This window comes from Dicentrarchus labrax, unplaced genomic scaffold (genome assembly GCF_905237075.1).
Source record: "Dicentrarchus labrax unplaced genomic scaffold, dlabrax2021, whole genome shotgun sequence".
NCBI lineage: Eukaryota > Metazoa > Chordata > Actinopteri > Moronidae > Dicentrarchus > Dicentrarchus labrax.
In genome coordinates this window covers 7,414,544-7,435,061 of record NW_026136712.1, presented here as the reverse complement: position 1 = coordinate 7,435,061, position 20,518 = coordinate 7,414,544, and the positions used below count along the sequence as shown (strand labels likewise).

General features: G+C 42.4%; 2 protein-coding genes across 5 annotated transcripts; one reads left to right on the top strand and one right to left on the bottom strand.

Annotated features, from left to right (window-relative positions):
* Nucleotides 1–129: 129 nt before the first annotated feature.
* Nucleotides 130–10,537, bottom strand: vps35l (VPS35 endosomal protein sorting factor like). 2 transcript variants are annotated; one of them, XM_051418672.1, is made up of 30 exons: nt 10,388–10,537; nt 9,567–9,666; nt 9,212–9,394; nt 8,937–9,056; nt 8,817–8,841; nt 8,358–8,437; nt 8,046–8,174; nt 7,850–7,934; nt 7,714–7,770; nt 7,453–7,549; nt 7,231–7,278; nt 6,990–7,083; nt 6,443–6,643; nt 6,303–6,349; nt 5,559–5,670; nt 5,335–5,451; nt 5,196–5,249; nt 5,023–5,103; nt 4,852–4,914; nt 4,651–4,736; nt 4,475–4,555; nt 4,242–4,305; nt 2,988–3,086; nt 2,707–2,784; nt 2,463–2,577; nt 2,085–2,224; nt 1,635–1,800; nt 1,399–1,517; nt 1,067–1,213; nt 130–933 (listed from the first exon to the last, which is right to left on the bottom strand). In XM_051418672.1, exons 1-30 carry the CDS (start codon nt 10,402–10,404, stop codon nt 835–837), a joined length of 2,904 nt encoding a protein of 967 aa, XP_051274632.1. In that variant the 5' UTR covers nt 10,405–10,537; the 3' UTR covers nt 130–834. The 2 variants fall into 2 exon arrangements, with proteins under 2 accessions (XP_051274632.1, XP_051274631.1); XM_051418671.1 differs by having other exon boundaries at nt 1,067–1,216; nt 10,388–10,536.
* A 369-nt stretch (nt 10,538–10,906) lies between these two features.
* zdhhc16b (zinc finger DHHC-type palmitoyltransferase 16b) lies at nt 10,907–20,518 on the top strand. Of its 3 annotated transcripts, none has more exons than XM_051418675.1 (10): nt 10,907–11,046; nt 14,583–14,880; nt 14,962–15,156; nt 15,289–15,377; nt 15,474–15,502; nt 15,638–15,771; nt 17,457–17,542; nt 17,650–17,773; nt 17,948–18,018; nt 18,581–20,518. In XM_051418675.1, exons 2-10 carry the CDS (start codon nt 14,611–14,613, stop codon nt 18,681–18,683), a joined length of 1,101 nt encoding a protein of 366 aa, XP_051274635.1. In that variant the 5' UTR covers nt 10,907–11,046; nt 14,583–14,610; the 3' UTR covers nt 18,684–20,518. The 3 variants fall into 3 exon arrangements, with proteins under 3 accessions (XP_051274635.1, XP_051274634.1, XP_051274633.1); XM_051418674.1 differs by having other exon boundaries at nt 10,916–11,067; XM_051418673.1 differs by lacking the exon at nt 10,907–11,046 and having other exon boundaries at nt 11,074–14,880.

The following is a 20,518-nucleotide window of genomic DNA, read 5'->3' as shown; positions in this document are numbered from 1 at the left end:
TTTATTGCATCATGGAGTGTATTTAAAAACAGTTGGTACATGGGGTTATGGGAAAGAAAAGATTGAAAAAAAAATCCAGGAAGCAGTCGGTATCAATCAGAACGAGTAAAAACAGATTCATAGTCATGATCAGTATTTAAATACAGATGAATATTTATTTCTTCAAATGCATGAAGAGGACAACTTGTTGAAACACTATTGTTAAACTAATAATATCATATAAGTTGTGTGCATGATGCTAGATTATGTTGCAATACAGAACAGTTGTGAAAGTTCAGTCGTACGTTTTTATTTCTGTTTAAGGTGCAAGGATACACGGCAGGTAACAACACAAGACATGATGCTTATTGGCTTGTTCGTCCTCTTTTTGTATTAAAAGTCGCCGCCTGCGATTAAACAGAAGAGCAGAAAACATGCAGGGAAATGTAGTTTTTCTTCCTTTTTTAGACTTCAGATCATTCATTTAAGGGTTTTGTGGCTTACTTTATTGAATGTACCGCCACACTGAATAAGAGAAATTAACAAAACCTGAGATAATTATACTTTAATTAAGCTTAGAAATGGCAAAAACAAGGAATTTTGGCCCGAGAACAGCTTTGTGTAACTTCAGTCTACAAGTATCAATATGGTTTTTTTTCACATTGGTCCACACTAAATATTCAGTGCCAAAATGTAAAATGAAGTATCCAAAGTGCTTTTTTTTATCCCCCACACCCCTTCAAATACTCCCAATATCCTCCCACAAAATACATTAAGGCATTCTTTCTTCTTCTCTGTGCTTCTTGCTATCTTTTATTTACACAAACATTTTACAAAGGTCGCTGAGGTCAAGGTTCAGGTGCGAGACTGCAGTGCCAGCCTCTGGACCGTATCTGTCAGGTGAGTCATGTCGTGCTGCTGAGCCTGGTGTTTGATGTACTCCAGAGTCCGAACCTGGCAGCAAGACACGACACAGGAAGTCACTGAGGCTACACACGAAGTGCGTTAAAGACCGTAATCTGAACTGAGGACAGCAAACATTTTAGGAAATATGGGTAGAGCAGCGTGAATGTGTGTGAAAACTCACTGAGATACCAGTCTCGCAGTATCCGTGTTTGTGGCAGAGGTTCCACAGGTTGACGGCCAGCTGGCTCAGCTTGTTGTTCCTCAGGTCGCCGTGGGCCAGCAGGACACCGAACAGGGAAAAGGCCAGAGCGCCCTGACGCCTTGTGCTCTGCTGCAAAGGAGGCAAGAAGAACGATGTCGGTGCTGTTCATGACTGGAATACTGATGTACACTGACACCTTGACAACATACAGTTGAGTCATGTTTAGCTTGTGAGGAAACTGCAGTGCAGCATTAGATATTAAAAAAGCCACAAGAGGAGAAAACATAGCAGTGAGCCGGTTCCTGCCTCACCTCGTCCCGTCCGAGTGCCTTCAGGTTGTCCAGGATCTGTCCGATCAGGGTCTCGCACAGCTTGTTGATCTCTGATAGAAACTTGGGGTCTCCTCCATAAAGTGTCTCATTGGAGTCCACTGGGGCCAGGAAAGAGAACAAGGTTTAGTTGGAGAAATACTCACTAAAATCCCTCTATGAACCACTACAACTTGTAAAAGGACGAAGAAAAAAGAAGTGTGTGTGTGTGTGTGTACCTTTAGGGATGGAGTAGAGGTAGGTTTCCTGGCTCATGGCGGCCAGCAGGGGCAGAGCACTGACGTAGACCCGCACCTTGGCGTCGCTGTTGTCCTCCCAGGTGTAATCCTGGACCATGTTGAGCAGACCGCGGACCAGGTAGAGCACGCCATGCTCTGGATGGTCCTGCAAACGCACACACACAAACACACGTACGTACAAACACACACACACACACACACACACACACACACACACACACACACACACACACACACACACACACACACACACACACACACACACACACACACACACACACACACACACACAAACACACACACACACACACACACACACACACACACACACACACACATAGCTATAAAGGGGGTTTCAGGGAGATTAGCCTGTTTATCTTCCTCTCCCTCTGACTCTAAATCCACAGAAAGGAGAATGATTGATGTTACCGGGACAACCAGCAGCGTAGCCAGGAAGTTGTTGATGAAGTCGAGTAGGAAACTCTCAGAAGAGCGAAGTTTTCCCTCCACGCTGATGGAGCGAGGAACGTCCGGAAGAATACCTACCGCTGCTTTTAGGAAAGCGTCCGCTGGAGGTGTGGAAAGAAGGATGGAGAGAGGGAGGAGGGTAACGAGGACGGGAGGTAATGAGACAAAAGAAAGGAAAAAGGAAGGAATATAGAGTTAGAAAGAAAGGGAGGGGAGAAGGAAGGAAGGAAGGATGCAAGGGAAGAAGAGAGGAAAGGAGTGAGATAACAAATTTCTACAACAAAGCAAAACATACTAACATCTCCAGTTTGCTAAATCTGAGAGGAAGCAGCGGCTCACCCTGAGAGAGACACTGGTTTGCCAACGCAACCTGACCAGACAGCAGATACAGGCTGAGACGACTGAAGATGCTGCTGAGAGACGGGATGGTGATGAAACTGTAGGCAGCACACGCCTGGAGGAGAGGGAAAGAGAACAGTCCTCTTAAGATATCTGAAGCCAATGCTGGAACTGCTGAAACGTCTTCCTGCAGGAATGTACGGTGGCCTGCAGGGGGGTCAGGTGACGTGCGTAGTTGACTCACCCTGACGAAAGCGGCCGTTTTTCTGGAGTGACTCCCTCTCATCACCCTGCAGGTCTCCATCGCCAGCTGGTTCACCGTCTGGAAGAAGACAAGGTGAACATTAAGGATGATGTGTGTGTGTGTGTGTGTGTGTGTGTGTGTGTGTGTGTGTGTGTGTGTGTGTGTGTGTGTGTGTGTGTGTGTGTGTGTGTGTGTGTGTGTGTGTGTGTGTGTGTGTGTGTGTGTGTGTGTGTGTGTGCATGAATACAACACACAAGTCAAACATTCAGATTTATACTGACGTGAATGAGCTGCACCAGCACTGGCTCCAGGTTACAGAAAGTGGCTCTGGCCTCCACGCAGAAACTCAACTGCTGCTCGAAGTCACGACCAAAAGAAACCTACACAGAGAGAGTATATGAGTGTAAGAAGAGAGAAAAGAGTAGAACAACTGTATTTTAGTACATTTACTTGTATGACGTTTGAGGTTTAATCCCAGGATTATGATTGTGTCGTTTTGGTTGTTCACAGGGGTCAAACAAAGATGTGAAAATTAAGAATGAACTGTTGCATTGGTTACATTTTTTAAACATTTTCTGAACATTTAGAGGTCAAAAGAAAGTTGAATCGGTAGGAAAAACGTTTCATGATTGAGTGACACGTTTGTTTCAGTCAATTCCACACACACCGTCCTGCTGATGGAGATACTCTTATGAGCAACAGATGTGTATAAATAAACAGTTTTCTCCTAAATAAAAGGTAACGTCTGTATTTGGTTTTACATCTAAGTGAATAATGGTGACAACAACGGATTGGACAATTGTGCACAGTTTCCACGCTTGTTGTTACTACGGACAGGCTCAGGTTGTTTTGAACATGAAGGACCCTACAAAGATAGACATTTTTGTGAAAGAATAAAATCCTTTTTGTTCAACCAGAAACAGCAATTATATCGCTACGTTCAAATCACTTGACCAAAACCTTTGTTAATCTAGTCTAGTCTAACTATTATCGACTCTGCTTTGGTTGGAAAACCTTTTATTCACTGAGCCCTACACGTTGTTTCTCCCCGCTGCCTCTCTAATACCCAGCCTCCCTCTTGTTCCTCTCCGGATATTTTTCACATTTCACAATTTGCTGACTCTAACAATCTGAACCTGTCAGAGGCAAAAACAAGCTCCTTTATTGGACGTACTTTGACGGTGAGCAATTGCCCTCAAGGATTATGTAGCAGCCAGTTTCGCTGACTGGCCCTGTTAGTCACTAAGACACAAAAACATAGGAAAATAAGGTCCAGGTTGAAAGATATAAAAGCTACCCTTTAAGTAACATTTCCTATAAACTACAGTGCCCTGCTGTTTCAACAGATTATTTAATCTTTAAAGAAAATGCAACCTTGTATTTGTGAGCTGTTTTTAAGTATGTATGTACTTGGTGCTGTGAGAGTATGGAAGTCAAAGTACTGAGAGACAGACTAATGAATACTTGGTTTGGGCTGTTTTGTGGGATTCGTTGACTTATTTCTAAAGCACAGACAAACGTCTGGCGAGTCTCACCATGCGGATGAAGCCGATGATCAACAGAGCCAAAGATCTTTTCTCATCCTCAAGAGTGAGAGCGCTGCAGTACAGAGAGCAGACAGGTGACTGACCAAAGACTTAATAACCTCATCTACATTAACAGAGCTGAAACTAAGGAGAAAACCAGGTGTTCAAACATTAACATTAACTAGATTTAAAATGTAAAAGGAATAGGTGTAACACAAACACACAACAAACAAATACCCTACTTGACAGAGTCGTGCATTGTCTTGCAGATGTGCAACATGGCGTTGAGGATGACCGGGTCTCTGGTGAGCTCCACCTGGTGTCTGCAGGAGAACAAACATTTCAAACACATCTGTGAGAAATTGCCACTTTTTTGTCACAAACTAAAATAAATCTCATTATTTTATCAAACTCTTACTTGATGAAGACCTCCATGATGGATCTACAGACCTCCACCCTCACACTGTCCTTCTGGAACATGTCTAGGAACGGCAGGAAACGCTCCTGGGAAACAAAAACATTGGGAAACATGTAGAAATATGGAACGATGAAGGTAGCTAGGTAGTTACTGATTATTTCCGGCCTCATTCATCATGTTCAGTTTGAACTGGTTGCTCACCATGGAGAAGAGGACGGAGAAGTCTTGAAAGTAGGTGAGGATCTTCCTGATCACTGACTGCAGCTGGATGAAGAACAAAACAAAGTCAGAGTCACTACGGAGCAGACGGCAGGAGGAAGAATGGGTAAAGAGAACAGGATGAGTTGTCCTGTTAGCCAATGAGCTGCTAACCTGAGGATAAGCGTCCTCAAACGCCCGGTCGGGGGTCATGTGTTTGATGATGTCAGCCAGAACGGTGTTGACCTCACGTTTCTGAGAGCGAGAGATAAAGGAAAGATGGATAAATGTGATAGAAACATAATAAAAAGTGTCTCAGCTCCTCCTCTCTGCTGTGATTTACTCACTGTGAAGTGTCGGCAGGTGAACTCCACCCAGATCTCAGCACAGTTGACGTAATCCTGTAAAACCACGATCACATATGTAGTCATAACCTGAATGTTTTCATGGGAAACACACACCAGCGTGAGAGCAGCGGTATTCTACCTGAGGACTGCGGACTTTGGTGACGACCTTCCAGGCTTCGTTGAGGATCGTCAGCCTCTCGGATTCTGGAGGGTCGGCACAAGCCAGACTGCGACCCAGAGACCCGAACAGCAGATGCTGGAGAGGAGACGACAATCAAGCCTCCATTCGTATTTAAAGCTGATTCAGTTTTACATTCACATCTATAGGATGGCTTTAAATGGAAACTGTCTGCGTCCTCTGACCTTCGGGAAGCCGGCCTCGTCGCAGTCTTTGATCATACCGATGAAGTCAGTGGCTCTGGCTGCAACAAACTCCGGCCTGAACGCCCTCATGACTGAATTCAGCAGCAAGGCACTATGGGAAAAAGCAACATGTTGGACATTCCCTGTTTTTCCACCACCACCAGAAGCTACTGAAACACTGAGTGAAAGCTCTGTAAAACTGTACACTGTTTTCTTTGTAGACAGTGTATTAACCTGTAAACACTTTCTGGATCCTTAAAACTTTTTTTTTTACTTGTAACCTAGTAAAACAAAGCAATGTCTACATATTATTCAGTAAAGAAGGAAGGAAGTTTTTCCTTGCCACTGTCGCCAAGCACTTGCTCATGGTGGGAACTGATGGGTCTCTGAATAATTTTATTACAGTACAGTCTAGGCCTGCTCTATTTGAATTGAATTGGAATTAACTGACAAAACATCAAAACAGCCATTAATTAAAATTAAAGTCAGATAAAGTCATTTTGTGACAGAAATCCGAAAATTTCCTGCTGTCTTTTACTGTTAATCATCTTGCATCCTTTGGTGGGGGTTGGGAACCACAGCGCTACATAATAAGATCAACTGTATATTATATTACACATTATCATCTCTCCTAAGGAAAATTAAGACATGTCCCTCTTGTAGCACTTTAATTATCTTTCACCAACAGAAAAAAAGCCTACTAATTAAATTCACCTCATTATTACAGTTTTTAAAAGCACTCACTTGTTCCCCAGCTTCTTGCATCTCTCCATCATCTCCGTTAGCAGAGGCTGAAATGGAAACACAGTTTTGACTAAGCCCGACTTTTTCCACTACAGCTACTAAAAGCTGACTATTTTTGCCAACATTGTGTAAGTGCGTGCCTCTGGAGCTCTGTAGGCGATGCACTGCAGGATCCAATTGATGGCGGGCGAATAAAGGGTCAGGTACTCGGGTACCTCCACCCTCTGCTGGACCAACTGGTTCTGGACGCTCTCCCCGCTGACCTGACGGAAGGTGCCGAGCAGGTCGAAGAAGTTGCGGTTCAGGCTGTCTTTCAGGTGGGGGGCGACCTCCATGCCCACCTGGAGGGAGAGAGCACTGTTAAATCTGGACCCTGAACTACTTTTTGTCTCTTAAGCATAATAATAATGTTAAGAAATGAAGGTTTCTCTGGATACATGAAATAAAATTGAAATGTTATGCTTTAATATAGTCCATAAACACAGGAAATGTTACTCTTTTGCTGGTTAAAGTTAAAGGGTGAGCAAAAAGATTTAATTCATCCTGGAAGAAAATTCTTTTTTTGAATTTGACAGAAACAGACCATAACAATGGGCCAACAGATAAGAAAAGACTTAGAAACAAGAAAAGGGAGATATAATCTAAGAAAAAATGAAGGATGGAAGGAAAGAGTTGAGCACGTCTCACCCTGCAGAGGTACGCTCTGGTGTACGCTGCCACCAGAGGGTCTCCGATCCCTCTGATCATGGCTGTCAACCGAGGGAGTGTCTCCTGAATACCGCTGTGGAGGGTGAAGGCAAACTGAGTTTTTTTCCCAAATAAAGCTCTTAAGCAGAAATGGCTGATCTGCAAAATTACTTTATGCAGACCTTAACGGAAAAGTGGCGAGCAAAGGCTGACTGTTAATGCCCATGAGGGAAAAACGTACGTTTTGTTCAGGAAGCGGTTGCACTTGAGAATGGCAGCCTCAACGTATCTGTTCACAAAGGTTAAGGAGTCAGATTTACACACAAGTAAAGAGTGGGTCAGGGGATTGTTCAGGGGATTTCATGGACACAACCTTAAATCTAAAACAAACAAACATCCGACAAACAAATGTATGACTGGAAATAAACAAGAGGGCAGATAAAGGGAAGCTGGTAAAGGATACAGTCTGGGCAGAAGCTCTCTGATGGAGGCGATCTTGAAGAACCAGTTGAGGCACGTCTCCTTGGCCGTGTCATTCACATCATCAACTGTGAACGAGTCTGAGGACGGAGGAAAGCAAGCGGATCAATCAGAGCCAGGGACAACATATATCCACCAAGTGCATCCTCAGAAGCTAGAAAAAAAAAAGGTCTAAATGCTGCAACTCTGAGCTGATTCAATTTGGCAGGATATGAGAAAGTTAAATGAAACAGCCCATACGCACCTGGTAGGGGTCTTGGGTCTGAACACATGGTCCAGATTCTATCGTACACCAGTCGGCCTACAAACCAGCGAGACTACAGTCAGAAAACATGCTTTTTTCCCCCCTAAACTTAGAAAAACAAAGTTTTCTTACGCACCGAAAGTGTCAAGGATATCAGTGATGAGAACAAACTTGCTGGGGTAGAACTGGATCACGGAGGTGTCGGACAGAAGCTTAGAACACTGAAACACAGATCACAGATCAGTGCTGATGATGTGACACAGAAGAAAGAAAGAGAGGCAGCTTTTTTCCCCCGTTATTCTGGGGATGAGTGTTTTCAACTGCTGGATTACCTGGATGACGATCTTCAGGGCTTTGACCTTCTGGTCCGAGGCCCAGGCCTCCTTCAGGGACTGGTTCAGCTCCTCGATGCGGTTGGCGTAATCCTGCTGGGAGAGGTTGAGCAGCTCTCTCTGGGAACCCTGCACACACATACACACAGGAAGGTCCAAAATACACCCCTGCTCTCATATGGATTCATCATTGTGTTGAACTAAAATGATGTTTTACCAGGACCAATGGACCCAGTCAGCTATACAGGAGCACACATACACTACAGACACACACAAGCCTGTTCTCATGTGAACTTATAGTCAGAGACGTACCTCCTCCAGATCATCCAGTTCCTCCAGGCGAGTACGAACTTTCTCTGAAACAGCTGAGGATCCTGGACTTGGAGCTTTTCCTGCGGTGACAGCAGTGAGATCTGTTAGCCTCTGACCGCAGTGAAAACACACACAGCCTCTCTATGGTTTTTTTAGAGACTTTTTTGGCCAATTTGGGCAGCACAACATGCTGTAAACACAACAACAATATAGTATCGCCTTACAAAGTTGATATGGCTAACATGTTGGCAAACTTTTGCCTTTTTACACCCAACAAATTAAAAGTCCTTTTAGGTCTGTTTTGGTCTCCATCAACTCCTGAGAATTTGATCTTAATATAAATATACTCATTATAGTAACTTGGTGGTGCAGATATAGCCTCAATTCCTACAACTCGTTTTGATTTTGATATGAAAAAGGAAAAAGGTCTATTATGATGAATACAAACACAGGTCTTACCTTTATCAGAACCCATGAAAAGATTCTATGAAGACAAAAGAAACTGGAATTTATTTCTGTCTTACAAAGCAAGGCTGTGAGCACAGTTTCAACTAACTTCTTTACTTTGGGACGACTCACAATGGAGAGTTTTTCTGTGGTGGTGAACCTGGCCAGGATCTCTCCTCGTTTTGATGACCAAGGCTCAAAGTCTGGACCCACCACCTCTTCCTCCTTCTCCCTCTTCTTCTTCCCCAGGTCCTGGAAGCACAACATTAAAAAAACAAGTTTGGATATCATCTTCTCTCCACTTGTTGTGTGTGTGTGTTTTTTTTATTTATTAAATCAGGGTGGAAAAGTATCTGGAGCAGCATTTGACTGACTATCATCTATCACTTTGTCTGCTCTGAACTGACCCCTGTGGAGGCGCTGTGCGTCATGGCAGGAGCCTCGCTGACAGAGGCCGCTGCAAACATGGAGAGGGGGTCGGTCCCATCCAGCATGGAGCTGAGGGGGTCCGCGGGGGCTGAGGAGGAGGACGAGGAGGACGAGGAGGTGCTACCTTTACGAGCCCCACGGCGGCTCTTTGTATCCGTCACCTGGGAGGAGAGGAGTGGGGGAGGTCAGATTATGGTTCTCAAAACCGAGATGATGGAGGGACTGGTGCAGATATCATGAATCAGAGATCAATCATTTCTGAATGCGTGTGTGCAGAGCTGATAGTGTTTGTGATGAACAGTAGGAAGACAGTGACAACAGCAGAGGGTCTACCATGATGGGTTTGAGGGGATGGTAGTCTCCAAACTCAACCGGAGCAGCCTCAGGACGACATCTCTGCAGCTCGGCCTCATAGTTGCGCCCTCGGGAACGCCTTGTTACACAACAGACAGACAGGAGACATCCTTCCAGTCACCATGGGGCTTTACATTTAACATACTGTCTATTTACAGTTACTACAACTAACACTCTCTGTGTTTAAGGCTTATTATCTGCAGTGGAAAGAACTGATTTAGTCTCATTAGGATCTGAGAACTTGCTTCAGACACAAAGATGAAGGTCTGTGGTGGCAAAACACAGCCAGCTACCATCATTGCTTCAGGACTACCAAGATACCAAAGATACTCAGTATCTTTATGCGCTCTGGCTTTGACTGTCAGACAGCATCTGTAAACTGGAACAACTCAGAAAGAAAGAGGCCTGGCACACCGATCATATGTTAAAGCTGCTACTTGTGAGACAGACTGACAATACATCCTCACAAATGAGAGCATTTACATTTAAATCTAGCTGAATGTGAGAGTGCTACAAAACCGCTGGAATAACTTTTAAGGCGTACAACCTAACCACAGTCAAAGAGGGCTTTTGATTTAAGGCCACAGCTGTAATAACACTTGTAATGGTAATGCTATGCTGAAAACCTGCAAAAGAAAGTTGACATTTCTTTTCGGAGGCTAAAATACAACTAAGCTCGCGATAAACGCATTTGCTCTGCGTGTACGTTATTAAAATACACAATATGTATATATATGCATGATTTAACCGATTTCTGTTGATGATACGGAGTGATTTTAATTGAGAAAAGAGCATCTTACCACTGCACCGCAGCCATTTTTCTACCATCATATGACACCTCAGTACTTCCTGGTTATCCTAAGTTTTAATAAAGCTCAGTTTTTAGTTTCAAATTGTCGGTCAGGTAAATATTTATTGTTGTCATATTAAGGACTGCTACTATTAACACGTAACGTGGAGTTATTTGGTCGTTTGTAACAACTACAGCGTGAATTACGGGGACGTTTTCATGAACTGTTACAGCAAAATACAACTTCATTTCCCAGGGCGCATTGCGGGCAAGCGAGCTGCGGCCGAAGAGAAAAAGAAGATGAAGAGGTCTCACTTTGTAGTTATTTTTCGGGCACTAAACCCTTCTAGTGTAACTTTTCGTTGTCTAACATAACGGGATATTTGGAGCAAATTAACTAAACTGGTTTACTAGTGATGGACAGTAGTTGACCTCAATGCTACATTTCACCTAAAAAACGAATTTTCTCCAGTGGCCAGATTATCCGACCGGAAGACGTGTTTTTCTACAGTTGAGTGAAACATCTGTTGAATAGACAATCTTCGTGAGCGCCGCCGCTCTTTGCTGCGGGTCTGCAGCAGCAGTCAGCGGGGACTTTAGCTAAAGGTTTAACTTGAGCATGACCTGACCGTAGAGCTGTAGGCTTGTCCGCCCAGTACACCTGACCAGGTACAACATGTCAATCTCAAGGTTGGTCCGAGTTGGCTTGGTGTACTGTATTTATTTAAAACGGCTTTTAACATGGGCGGGTTGAAGGTGGCTGGAGGCAGCTAGCAGTTAGCTAACGTTAAAGCCGGTTAAAGCATGACACATTGTATCTAACAGGAGGAATGGTTTCATCTACTGTTTGACACCATGAGATATCTAACTACTTATAAGACTTGATAGTAGGATTCAGTCTGTCAGTGTGAGCTATCTTAATGTGGACATTTGTTACATTGTTTTATGTCATGCCCTCATTTAGACAAAGATCTGATCTGCTCTATGTACTGATGTCTAACGATGGCTTTCACACAGTATATGGTACAAACTGCAGGGTGGATGATATAACCTGAAGGAACAGTATCCAGATTGTATGTTCATTTCACTCAGCTATAAGTGATTCAACAATTGCATCAGTTGACTGTAATGTGCCTTTTAGACTGGAAAATTAAGTTAGTTAAGTGCTCATATCATATTACAGTTTCATTAGTAGTTAATCTGCACATTATTTTTATATGTAACAACTAATAACTCAGTCTATAATATGTCAGAAAATAGTGAAAAATGTCCAAATAACTGCCCAAAGCTCAAGGTGATGTCCTCAGATATCTCCATCCCGAAGATATTCAATTGACAATGAAATAAATCAGAAGAAAGCAGCACGTTTTCATACTGAAGAGGCTGGAACAGGATGTTGTCTGTCTTGAAAAGTGACTGAAATTATTCATTGATTGTCAAAATAGCTGCCACTTCATTTTCTGTCGATCACTTATACACTTGTTTCTGCTCTACATAATATCCTAATAGTCATAATGGCCAGTCACATGTCACAATATTGATAAGAGATAGTCTAGTTTAGATTTAATGTTGAGTTTATGCCACATTCTAACCTACCTAATATAGTATGTACGTGGCATCAGAAGTACTGTAGTGATTTCTGTCTTCAGACTGCTTTCCGATATATCAATAAGCATGTTAATATTAGTTTACTGCAGTCTTTTCCCATCAACAGCTAAGGGGAATTTAAATGTTATATTGTATACTTCCACTGTAATAAGATCAATGATCATATTGAAGCGGCGGCTTGTTGAGGTCTAAAGCCTGTCTACAAGTTAGCCGACACATCTTCCTCCACTTTACTCAGATAGACTGAGACAGCAGGACGAAGTGAAGCTCATTACAATGAGACACACAGGCAGTGATCTTCCTGTCCTCTAAGACCAGATTTAGGGAAGCGGGTTGCCATAGAGACTGCGGTGCCCTGCTGTGTGCCACTCTCTCATGTTCTTACTGTCTCTGCCAGGTACCAAACATGGAGATGGATTTTACGCCTTTTTAAAGTCCTATTTAGTCAGCCAACAGGCTGTCTGTGCAACGAGCAGAGGTGTTGCTGCATGTGTCCTCACAGGGTGGTACATTTTTCATATTTATTTTCTCTTCCACTTACATCATGGTGTTGATCACGGTAGCCATTGCATCCTGATTGTTTAACTCGATCTGTATTTCTGACTGGGATTTTGTTAGCTCTGTTTTTTCTGGATTAACTGCTCTCTTTTTGATATCTGCCATGAGGAAATCCAGCAGATTTTCTGGTAGTACCAAGTGTAGCCTGTTTAATCACCAATTACAATGCTGATTAGAGGTCTGGAACAGATGTCAAATGTATGGGAGCCCATTTCTGCCAGCAAAAAAAAAAAAAAGAAAGAAAGAAAAATGTTTGGAATTACAAATATAAAAATAATCAAAATTATATGATACTAAATCAGAATTATGAGACCGAGTGCGTTTTCAAATCTGTGTTGTGCGTTTGCCCTTTTGGTACAATTATTTTTGGTGTAGACGTGATCCAACCTCAATCTGACCCAACTACAAGAATACGTTTGAAAATACGTGATCACATAATAACTAAAAGTCTGACTTTGTGTTTCATACAGAGCTGAAGGATTAGTCCATTAATCGATCAACAGAAAATTTAACAGCAACAATAATGATTTGAATGATGATTTTCAAGCAAATATGTTCTGGTTGCAGCTTCTCACGCGTGAGAATTTGTTGCTTTTCTTTGAATTGAATATATTTGGGTTTTGGGTTTTGGACCGTTGGTAGGACAAAACAAGCATTTTTATGACTTTGTCAACTTGCCTTCTGGGAAATTGCAGTGTGGATTTCTTCATATATTATATACCAAACCAACTTCTAATTGATTAGTAGAGCAGTGGAGAATGACAAGAGATGCATCGGTTTCATTCCAGTAATTTTTAAAACAAGAAAGCCAAACATTATCTGTGTTAGCGTCTTAAATGTGAGAATTTCTTTTTTGTCAGATATGATAGTAATATAAAACTATTTGGGTTTTGGCCTGATATTTGGATAAAAGAGGGAATTGTAAGATTCATCTTGGACTTTAGAAATTATAATGGGAATCTGTCATTTGTTTTTATTTATTTTCTGACATTTTTTATACAATATACAGAATAATCTGCAGATTTATGGATTGGAATATTCATTGCATTAACAATGACCCATGACTTTTTTAACTTTTTATCAATTTGTTTCCTGGCAAAACAGGGCTTCCATACATCTGTGTAGAGTAATTACATTAATGTTATCGAATTAATGTGGTCATGATTTATTAATGTTGCACCTTTTAATGAATGGAAAACCTATCTGTGTCATCATGTCTGACCTTGACAGATGGGACATGAGTCACATGTTTCTCTACAGGGTATAGTTGGATCACTTTTTGCAGGTACAATCTTTTTTAATGTGTCTGCAAAACAACAAGAATATAAAACGAGGTTTGCAGTGGTCAAGTAGCAGATTGATAGAAAGAGGACAGATTGTTTGCAGGCTTCACTGTTATGTCTATTAAAGGTCCAGGATTAGCATCTCTCATTATTAATGCCATGCTATTTGGGAGAACCTGAACAAGCCTTATCTGTGAAACTAATACTCACTTTCATGAAATGATGCCCTGGATCAGGTAGCCACTTTATTTCCTTCTTAAGACATTCATCCCTTTGCATTTCCCTCTTATAAGGTTACCACTCTGCATCTCCCCTGCATGTTTCTAAGAGGTTTTTGGCCTGGAGACGTGGATTTGCTGTGAATTATTTACAGGAGAAGTTTATTTGTCAGAGCTGATGGGGGTAGCTCATTACCTGAGAGCCACTGTCCTTGTTTCCTATAACGTGTGTCACACAGAAGATGCTTTCACCGAACTTGAATGACTAGTGCTTTCTAGGAAAGAGAGCACTTTATTGGTGTACGAGTCCCTTGTCCTGCCTTCTGCTTCTTCTCTCGTATCTGGCTCACTAGCCATCCGGTTGGTGAACTTTTCAGATACACTCAAAGCTCTCACACCTTCTCCTTAAGGACGCAGAGATGGCAATGGAAACCTCGGCGGTCGTCCGGCTACGCTACGAAGAGCTGCTGTTTTACGCGGCTTGCGTTTGTAACTGCTGGTGTCTGTTTCTGTGTGTTTGTGTGTGTCTGGAGGGCAGAGTGTGTAGGAGAGGAGGTGGCGGTGGCATGCGTGTGGGCAGCAGCTGGAGATGGCAGCTGTCGCGGGCCATGCGACTAGCACTGCGCTGGTGCCGACTCTGCCGCCCACAGAGGGGAGGCCGAGGCGCAGGGGCCAAGCCGTGGATCAGAGGCAGGGTTTTGGAGCTGTGGAGCTACAGCAAGCTACTGCTGAAGTCACTGTACTTCAACAGCCTCACCAACTCGGACACTCTGCTGGACTGTGCGTTTGAACCCGTCTACTGGATTGTGGACAATGTGACCCGCTGGTTTGGAGTGGTGAGCTGTTGCATTTCTATTGTGGATGCTTCTCGACCTCCAAACTACGCTCCCTCACCCACTCTTGTCTCTCCCTCCCAGGTGTTTGTCTGTCTAGTCGTAATGCTCACGACCTCAGTTTTGGTCATCGTCTACCTGTTCGTCCTTCCCACAATCCTCAGCACTTACCCACTGCACTGGGTCATCTGGCACCTCTGCTGTGGCCACTGGCTTCTTGTCATGGTGGTCTTCCATTACTACAAGGCCACCACCACCTCCCCAGGACACCCACCCAAGGTACCAAACTGCTCAGGAAAATACTGACATGATGCAGCAAGATTTGTGCAGTACTTGCTCCCACAAGGTTAGATTGACTTCTTCTGTTCCAGTGAGACAATAATACAGCCTTCTATTTTATGTTCATTTTAGGACAAAATGAATATTCCCTCAGTGTCCATCTGTAAGAAATGCATCACTCCAAAACCTCCCAGGACACACCACTGTAGCATCTGCAACATGTAAGATAACCAAACAATAATTCTCATGCACAGTTTGTCTGGTTTTTGTCATCTTTTTTAACCCTTCATGGTAAACTGTCTCTCTTGTATTTAAAGGTGTGTTTTGAAGATGGACCACCACTGTCGTATCCTTCTAACAAGCAACACACAAAACCAAAAGAAAATGCATGAAAAATTATACTTTTTTGTTAACTTTTTAAAAGTTTTACATTTTATTTAAGCTTCCCACTTTGTAAAAGTTGAACTGAACATGTTTCCAGCCTGGGTGAACAACTGTGTGGGCCATTTCAACCACCGCTACTTCTTCTCCTTCTGCCTATACATGACACTGGGGTGCATCTACTGCAGCATCAGCAGCAGGGACTTGTTTATGGAGGCCTACAGTGCCATAGAGGTGAGGCTCTTTAACCCCCCAGACTACTGCCACCTCACACACAAACCCTGCTGTTATTTTTGTTAGCATATAACTGGATTTATTTACTCTTCTGATGAGGTTCGGCGAGGTGTTGCTAATGGTACGAGTAGAGACAATCCAGTTGGCGATGAGCTATGAAATGTTTGGTCCATTGGCACCTGCCAGACGGTAATAAGAAGGCAGAAGTCGAGCTCAGATGGCAAATGACAAGCGAAACGGGAGACATGCGAAAAGGATCTTCGCTCTCTGCTCTCATATTTATCTGATCCAGGATGGTCTTATCTCAACGGTGGTTGTGCACCAGCTGGTAAACAAACAACTCCAGGCCTCGAATACCAATTAGTTTGAAAGTCCTCCTCACCCCAAGATCACTTAATCAGGAATAGGATCCTGCATGTTAGACTTGTATCACATCCATATTGTAGAAGGTCTTTTGATCCTGAACCAAAATGCCCTCAGACAGCAGTGAGCTAAGACATCCTCAGATCTGACCTGAAAGTAGGGTTGCAAAATTCTGGGAATTTTCAAAGTTGGAAACTTTCCATGGGAATTAACGGGAATTAGCGGGAATAAATGGGAATTAATGGGAATAAACTGGATATTTTTAATATTGCTTGTTATAATACTGTTAGTCTATAACAGGGAACTTACATGTAGTTGAAAAGAAACATCTTGCAGGATAATCTTGCTGAAAACAACCTGATTTAATGCAGCTTCAGTTGAATGTCCTGCCTATATTCGTCAATGACATGCACACACGCAGTAATCAGCATAGGCTACTACATACTTGCCAACATTTATTTTTTAAAATATGAGATTCTTTTTTTTTGGGGGGACTCCCCTTACTATTAACCTATATAAATCAAAAGGCAGCATGCTAGCTACCATCATATGTTAAGCTAAAGGTCAATGGTTTGGGCTACTACTTATGGTGCTATCCATTTGTCTCGTAAATCCCCCGCCCGAGTTGCTCTGACGCGAGAATGTGATGTAATTGCCTGGCTTGTACCACTTATAGTGTTCCATTTGTCTTTGGGCATTATGAGTCAGAAAGAAGTGCAGCAGCTGTCTTGTTACTGCTTGTGGCTCATCTAAACAAGCTCAATGTGAAATAATAATGTTTTTCTACAGAAACACTGACATTTCAAGTAATTCTGTTATTGCAAGTCTTACATTTCAATAATATTTTGCCATTTTCGCCTATTTCATATCAACAAGTGCTGTGGCGTTTGTCTCGAGCCACCAGGGGCAGTGGCAGGCTACTGTTATTGTTAGCTACATTAGCCTATTTCGCAAACCAGCTCAAAAACAAAACTTTTCATTGTATTGCATGCACAGCAACACCGCGCAATGCATAAATTGGTGACCGGACTAAAGCAGCAATGTAAACAAGTGTGTAGGAGCATTTAAAATCGACATTAAAACAACCAACGTAGTACAAATACAAAGAAAATACATTTCAGTATTGTATGAATTACTCAACTTTTCCAGTTAATTCTCCTAAATTCCCCTTAATTCCCATTAATTCCCATAATTTTCATGAATTCCCATGAAAGTTTCCAAATTGGAATTCCGGAAAGTTTCCGGAAAATGTCCGCCCCTTTGCAACCCTACCTGAAAGTAAAATAACTATCTGACAAGAGTGTGAATACTGTCCCCTTCAGAGATATTATCAGACTCCTCCACCAACCGAAGCCTTGAGTGAGACCGTCGCCTCCAAGAGTGTCATCTTCCTCTGGGTGCTGACAAGGTAAAGAGCCTTTCACCACGCGTGTTCTCCCCGTGTTTAGAGATCAGATAAAGGTTGCTTACATCATGCAGACAGGTCATGTATTATTGTATTCCTCCCCCGGACAGCTCAGTGGCAGTAGCTCTGGGAGGACTTACCCTTTGGCATGTCATACTCATCGGCAGAGGAGAGACCAGCGTGGAGCGGCACATCAACCGCAAAGAGACCAAAAGACTACAGGAGAAGGGCAAGGTACATGTACTCTCATGCTGTCAGTATGGGGCCACTGTTAGCTTTGGAGTATAACAAACATGACTGCTTTTACTGGGCAGAGCACTCACATATATATAATTTAAACGACACAAAGCTTTAAGTGTTGAAAATACAACTTTGAAAATGGTTGTCAAAAGTTTCTCCTGTTCTCAGGTGTTCAGAAATCCATATCATCATGGTAGAATGAACAACTGGAAGGTACTGTTTGGTGTGGAAAAAAGGAGGTGAGTTCAGTTACCCATTGTCCTCAAATGGTGCCTGTATCATGATTGATTTGGCAACACCTGTGGTTACCGTGGTGGAAGCAAGTGAAGTTTAATACTACAGCAAACACTTTGTCAGTAATACAAAAGAAGAGTAATTGATGTATCTGTTTACAGTGCAGCCAAACAATGCATTAGCTTTAATGTGATACGTCTCTGATACGTTGTAGAGACAGTGAACTGTGGTTAGGAATGAGATAAAATTACACTGGATTACATACATGCATTGTTTCCTGTGAATCCCTTGTGCATGTGAAGGCAATCTGAATCTGAGCAGGAATGGCGGACTACGCCACTACAAATACAAATTGCTATATAGAGTGATGACAGAATAGAAATACACTGAAAAGCAATTGCACAAAAAAAATTACAAATACTATCAAACGCAGGGCTTGATTTCATGAAAAGCGTCACATTCCAGCTGAATTCTGATTGAGTTTTTTCATGTAAACCAATGTGTAAACACAGTTACAAACGCTCTTCAACCAGACTACATGTTTTAAAAAGCCCTTCTGTTCTTCAGTCACTGGTTCACGCGGGTCCTCTTGCCCTCCAGTCATCTTCCCAACGAAGACGGCATCATGTGGGACTGCACCTTCACCAGGAGAGACCCCATGGCCATCTGAGCCTCACCCTCTTACTCCACATCAAAAGACTTTTAACATGCATTTACACTAAAAGCAACAGGACTGATGTGTCATACTCTTGTGACCAGCTAAGAAGAGAAGCTCCAACTTCATCTGTTTTGATCGCTGCTACGACCATTTGAAACTTTGTCGTAAATCAAGAGCTTTTTGCTGCATTGGAACCACATGGATATAACCACCTGTGACTCCTTTTCTTAGAATCAGTTATCATTTCCCAGCTTTACACCTGCCACCAGTCGCCCTTGTACAGTAGGTCTAACTGTAGGCCATGCCAGCAGCAGACTGCAGTGCTGTTGATTCATTTTCTGTAGAATTGGTGCTGCTGGCCAGCATCATAGTCAAGACCAAACCCATTTGTACCCATTTGTAAAGACTCGACAAAAACTTTTTGTGCATTTCTTGGACTGAAAATCTTGCATCAACACCACAGCCTCTTAATTGTGTAAGATAGAAGGATGGGTGGGGGGGATACGGCAGTATGTGAGGAGAACAGCCGAGCATGTTGTTACAGCATCTTAAAGGTGCTATGTGTTGCATTTTCTAACATCAATACAGCACATTGTAAACTTTAGCATGAGTGGTAGCCGCCATCTTAATCCAGTTGTATTGCTAGTGCTTTCAAATTCAAACTGAAGTTGGTGTTGTTGTTTAATTAGATTTTTGGTTGAAGTAACTCAGTTTGACCACTAACAATATTAAATTAAAGGGTTCCTTTGAAATGTCTGTGAGCAGAGTGATACGAGGCAGCAGAGAGGGAGGTTTTACATTGTCTATGTTCAAATTGTTTATTGCAGCTTTAAGACTAAAATTCCCAGATACTTTTTTGGGGGCTTTTACTCTGTTAACTTTACCCTATTGAGCACCATCTTCCTGATTTCTGATAAAAAAAACAAATGCAGGACACCCCGGTAGCTCTCCTGGTAGAGGGTTCGATTCCAGCCCGAGCCCTTTGCTACATGTCGCTCGCTCTGCCTCTCCCCTGCCTTTCCTGTCACTCTAAATAATGCAGAAATGCCAAAAAGGACTCAAATGCAGATGGTCTTCTAAGAGAAGGTGTCATTTGTTTACAGTTTTAATGTACTTGTGATTCATTCGTGAGAAAATGCAAAACATAACACCATTAATGCTGTATTGAGCCTGGGCCTTGTTGCTTTTTTTAAGAGGTTTTTTAGTGTTGATTGTAGTTTGTCCATAGTAACTGTTTGTATGTGTCTTGGGCAGATTTGACAAATCCAAATTTTTCTTTAGGTGTGGAAGGAAAGTCCAGATAATTTCAATATTAATTTTTGATTTTGTTTGATAAATGTCCTGCGATGATTTAAATAATGTTATTTTAAGAAAGGGATTTAAGGTTTACTTTTCTGCTTGTTTACACCTGCAATATGTTGCTGTTGTGTTGTGTGCTGACGAGGTTGAGAACCACTGCTGTGAACTGATGTTCTGGTGCCGAAGAAGAGCTAAAAACCAAGAGTTTGATTCACTTGTCTTAAATATTTTCCTTACATGCCACTGTAGGACAAAATAACTAATTTTTCTCACCTTTAACATTTCATTCTCAGAGACTGATGAAGCCTGTGCCTTGTTTGGTTATTCAGCCTTTTAATATGAGGCACTTTAAGTGATTCAGGCACTGTGAAATGTAATTCCAAATTTCACCCCAACATGTTTATACCCGTAACTTAGTGGTGGATGAGTTGGATCTGTAGTTGCCATAGAAACATGACGTACAGCTGTGATATCATTTGTAACCAGTGGGAGCTGTGCTCCAGTTTGATTTGTCTTTTTTAATAAAATACCTGTTTGATATTTCTTCA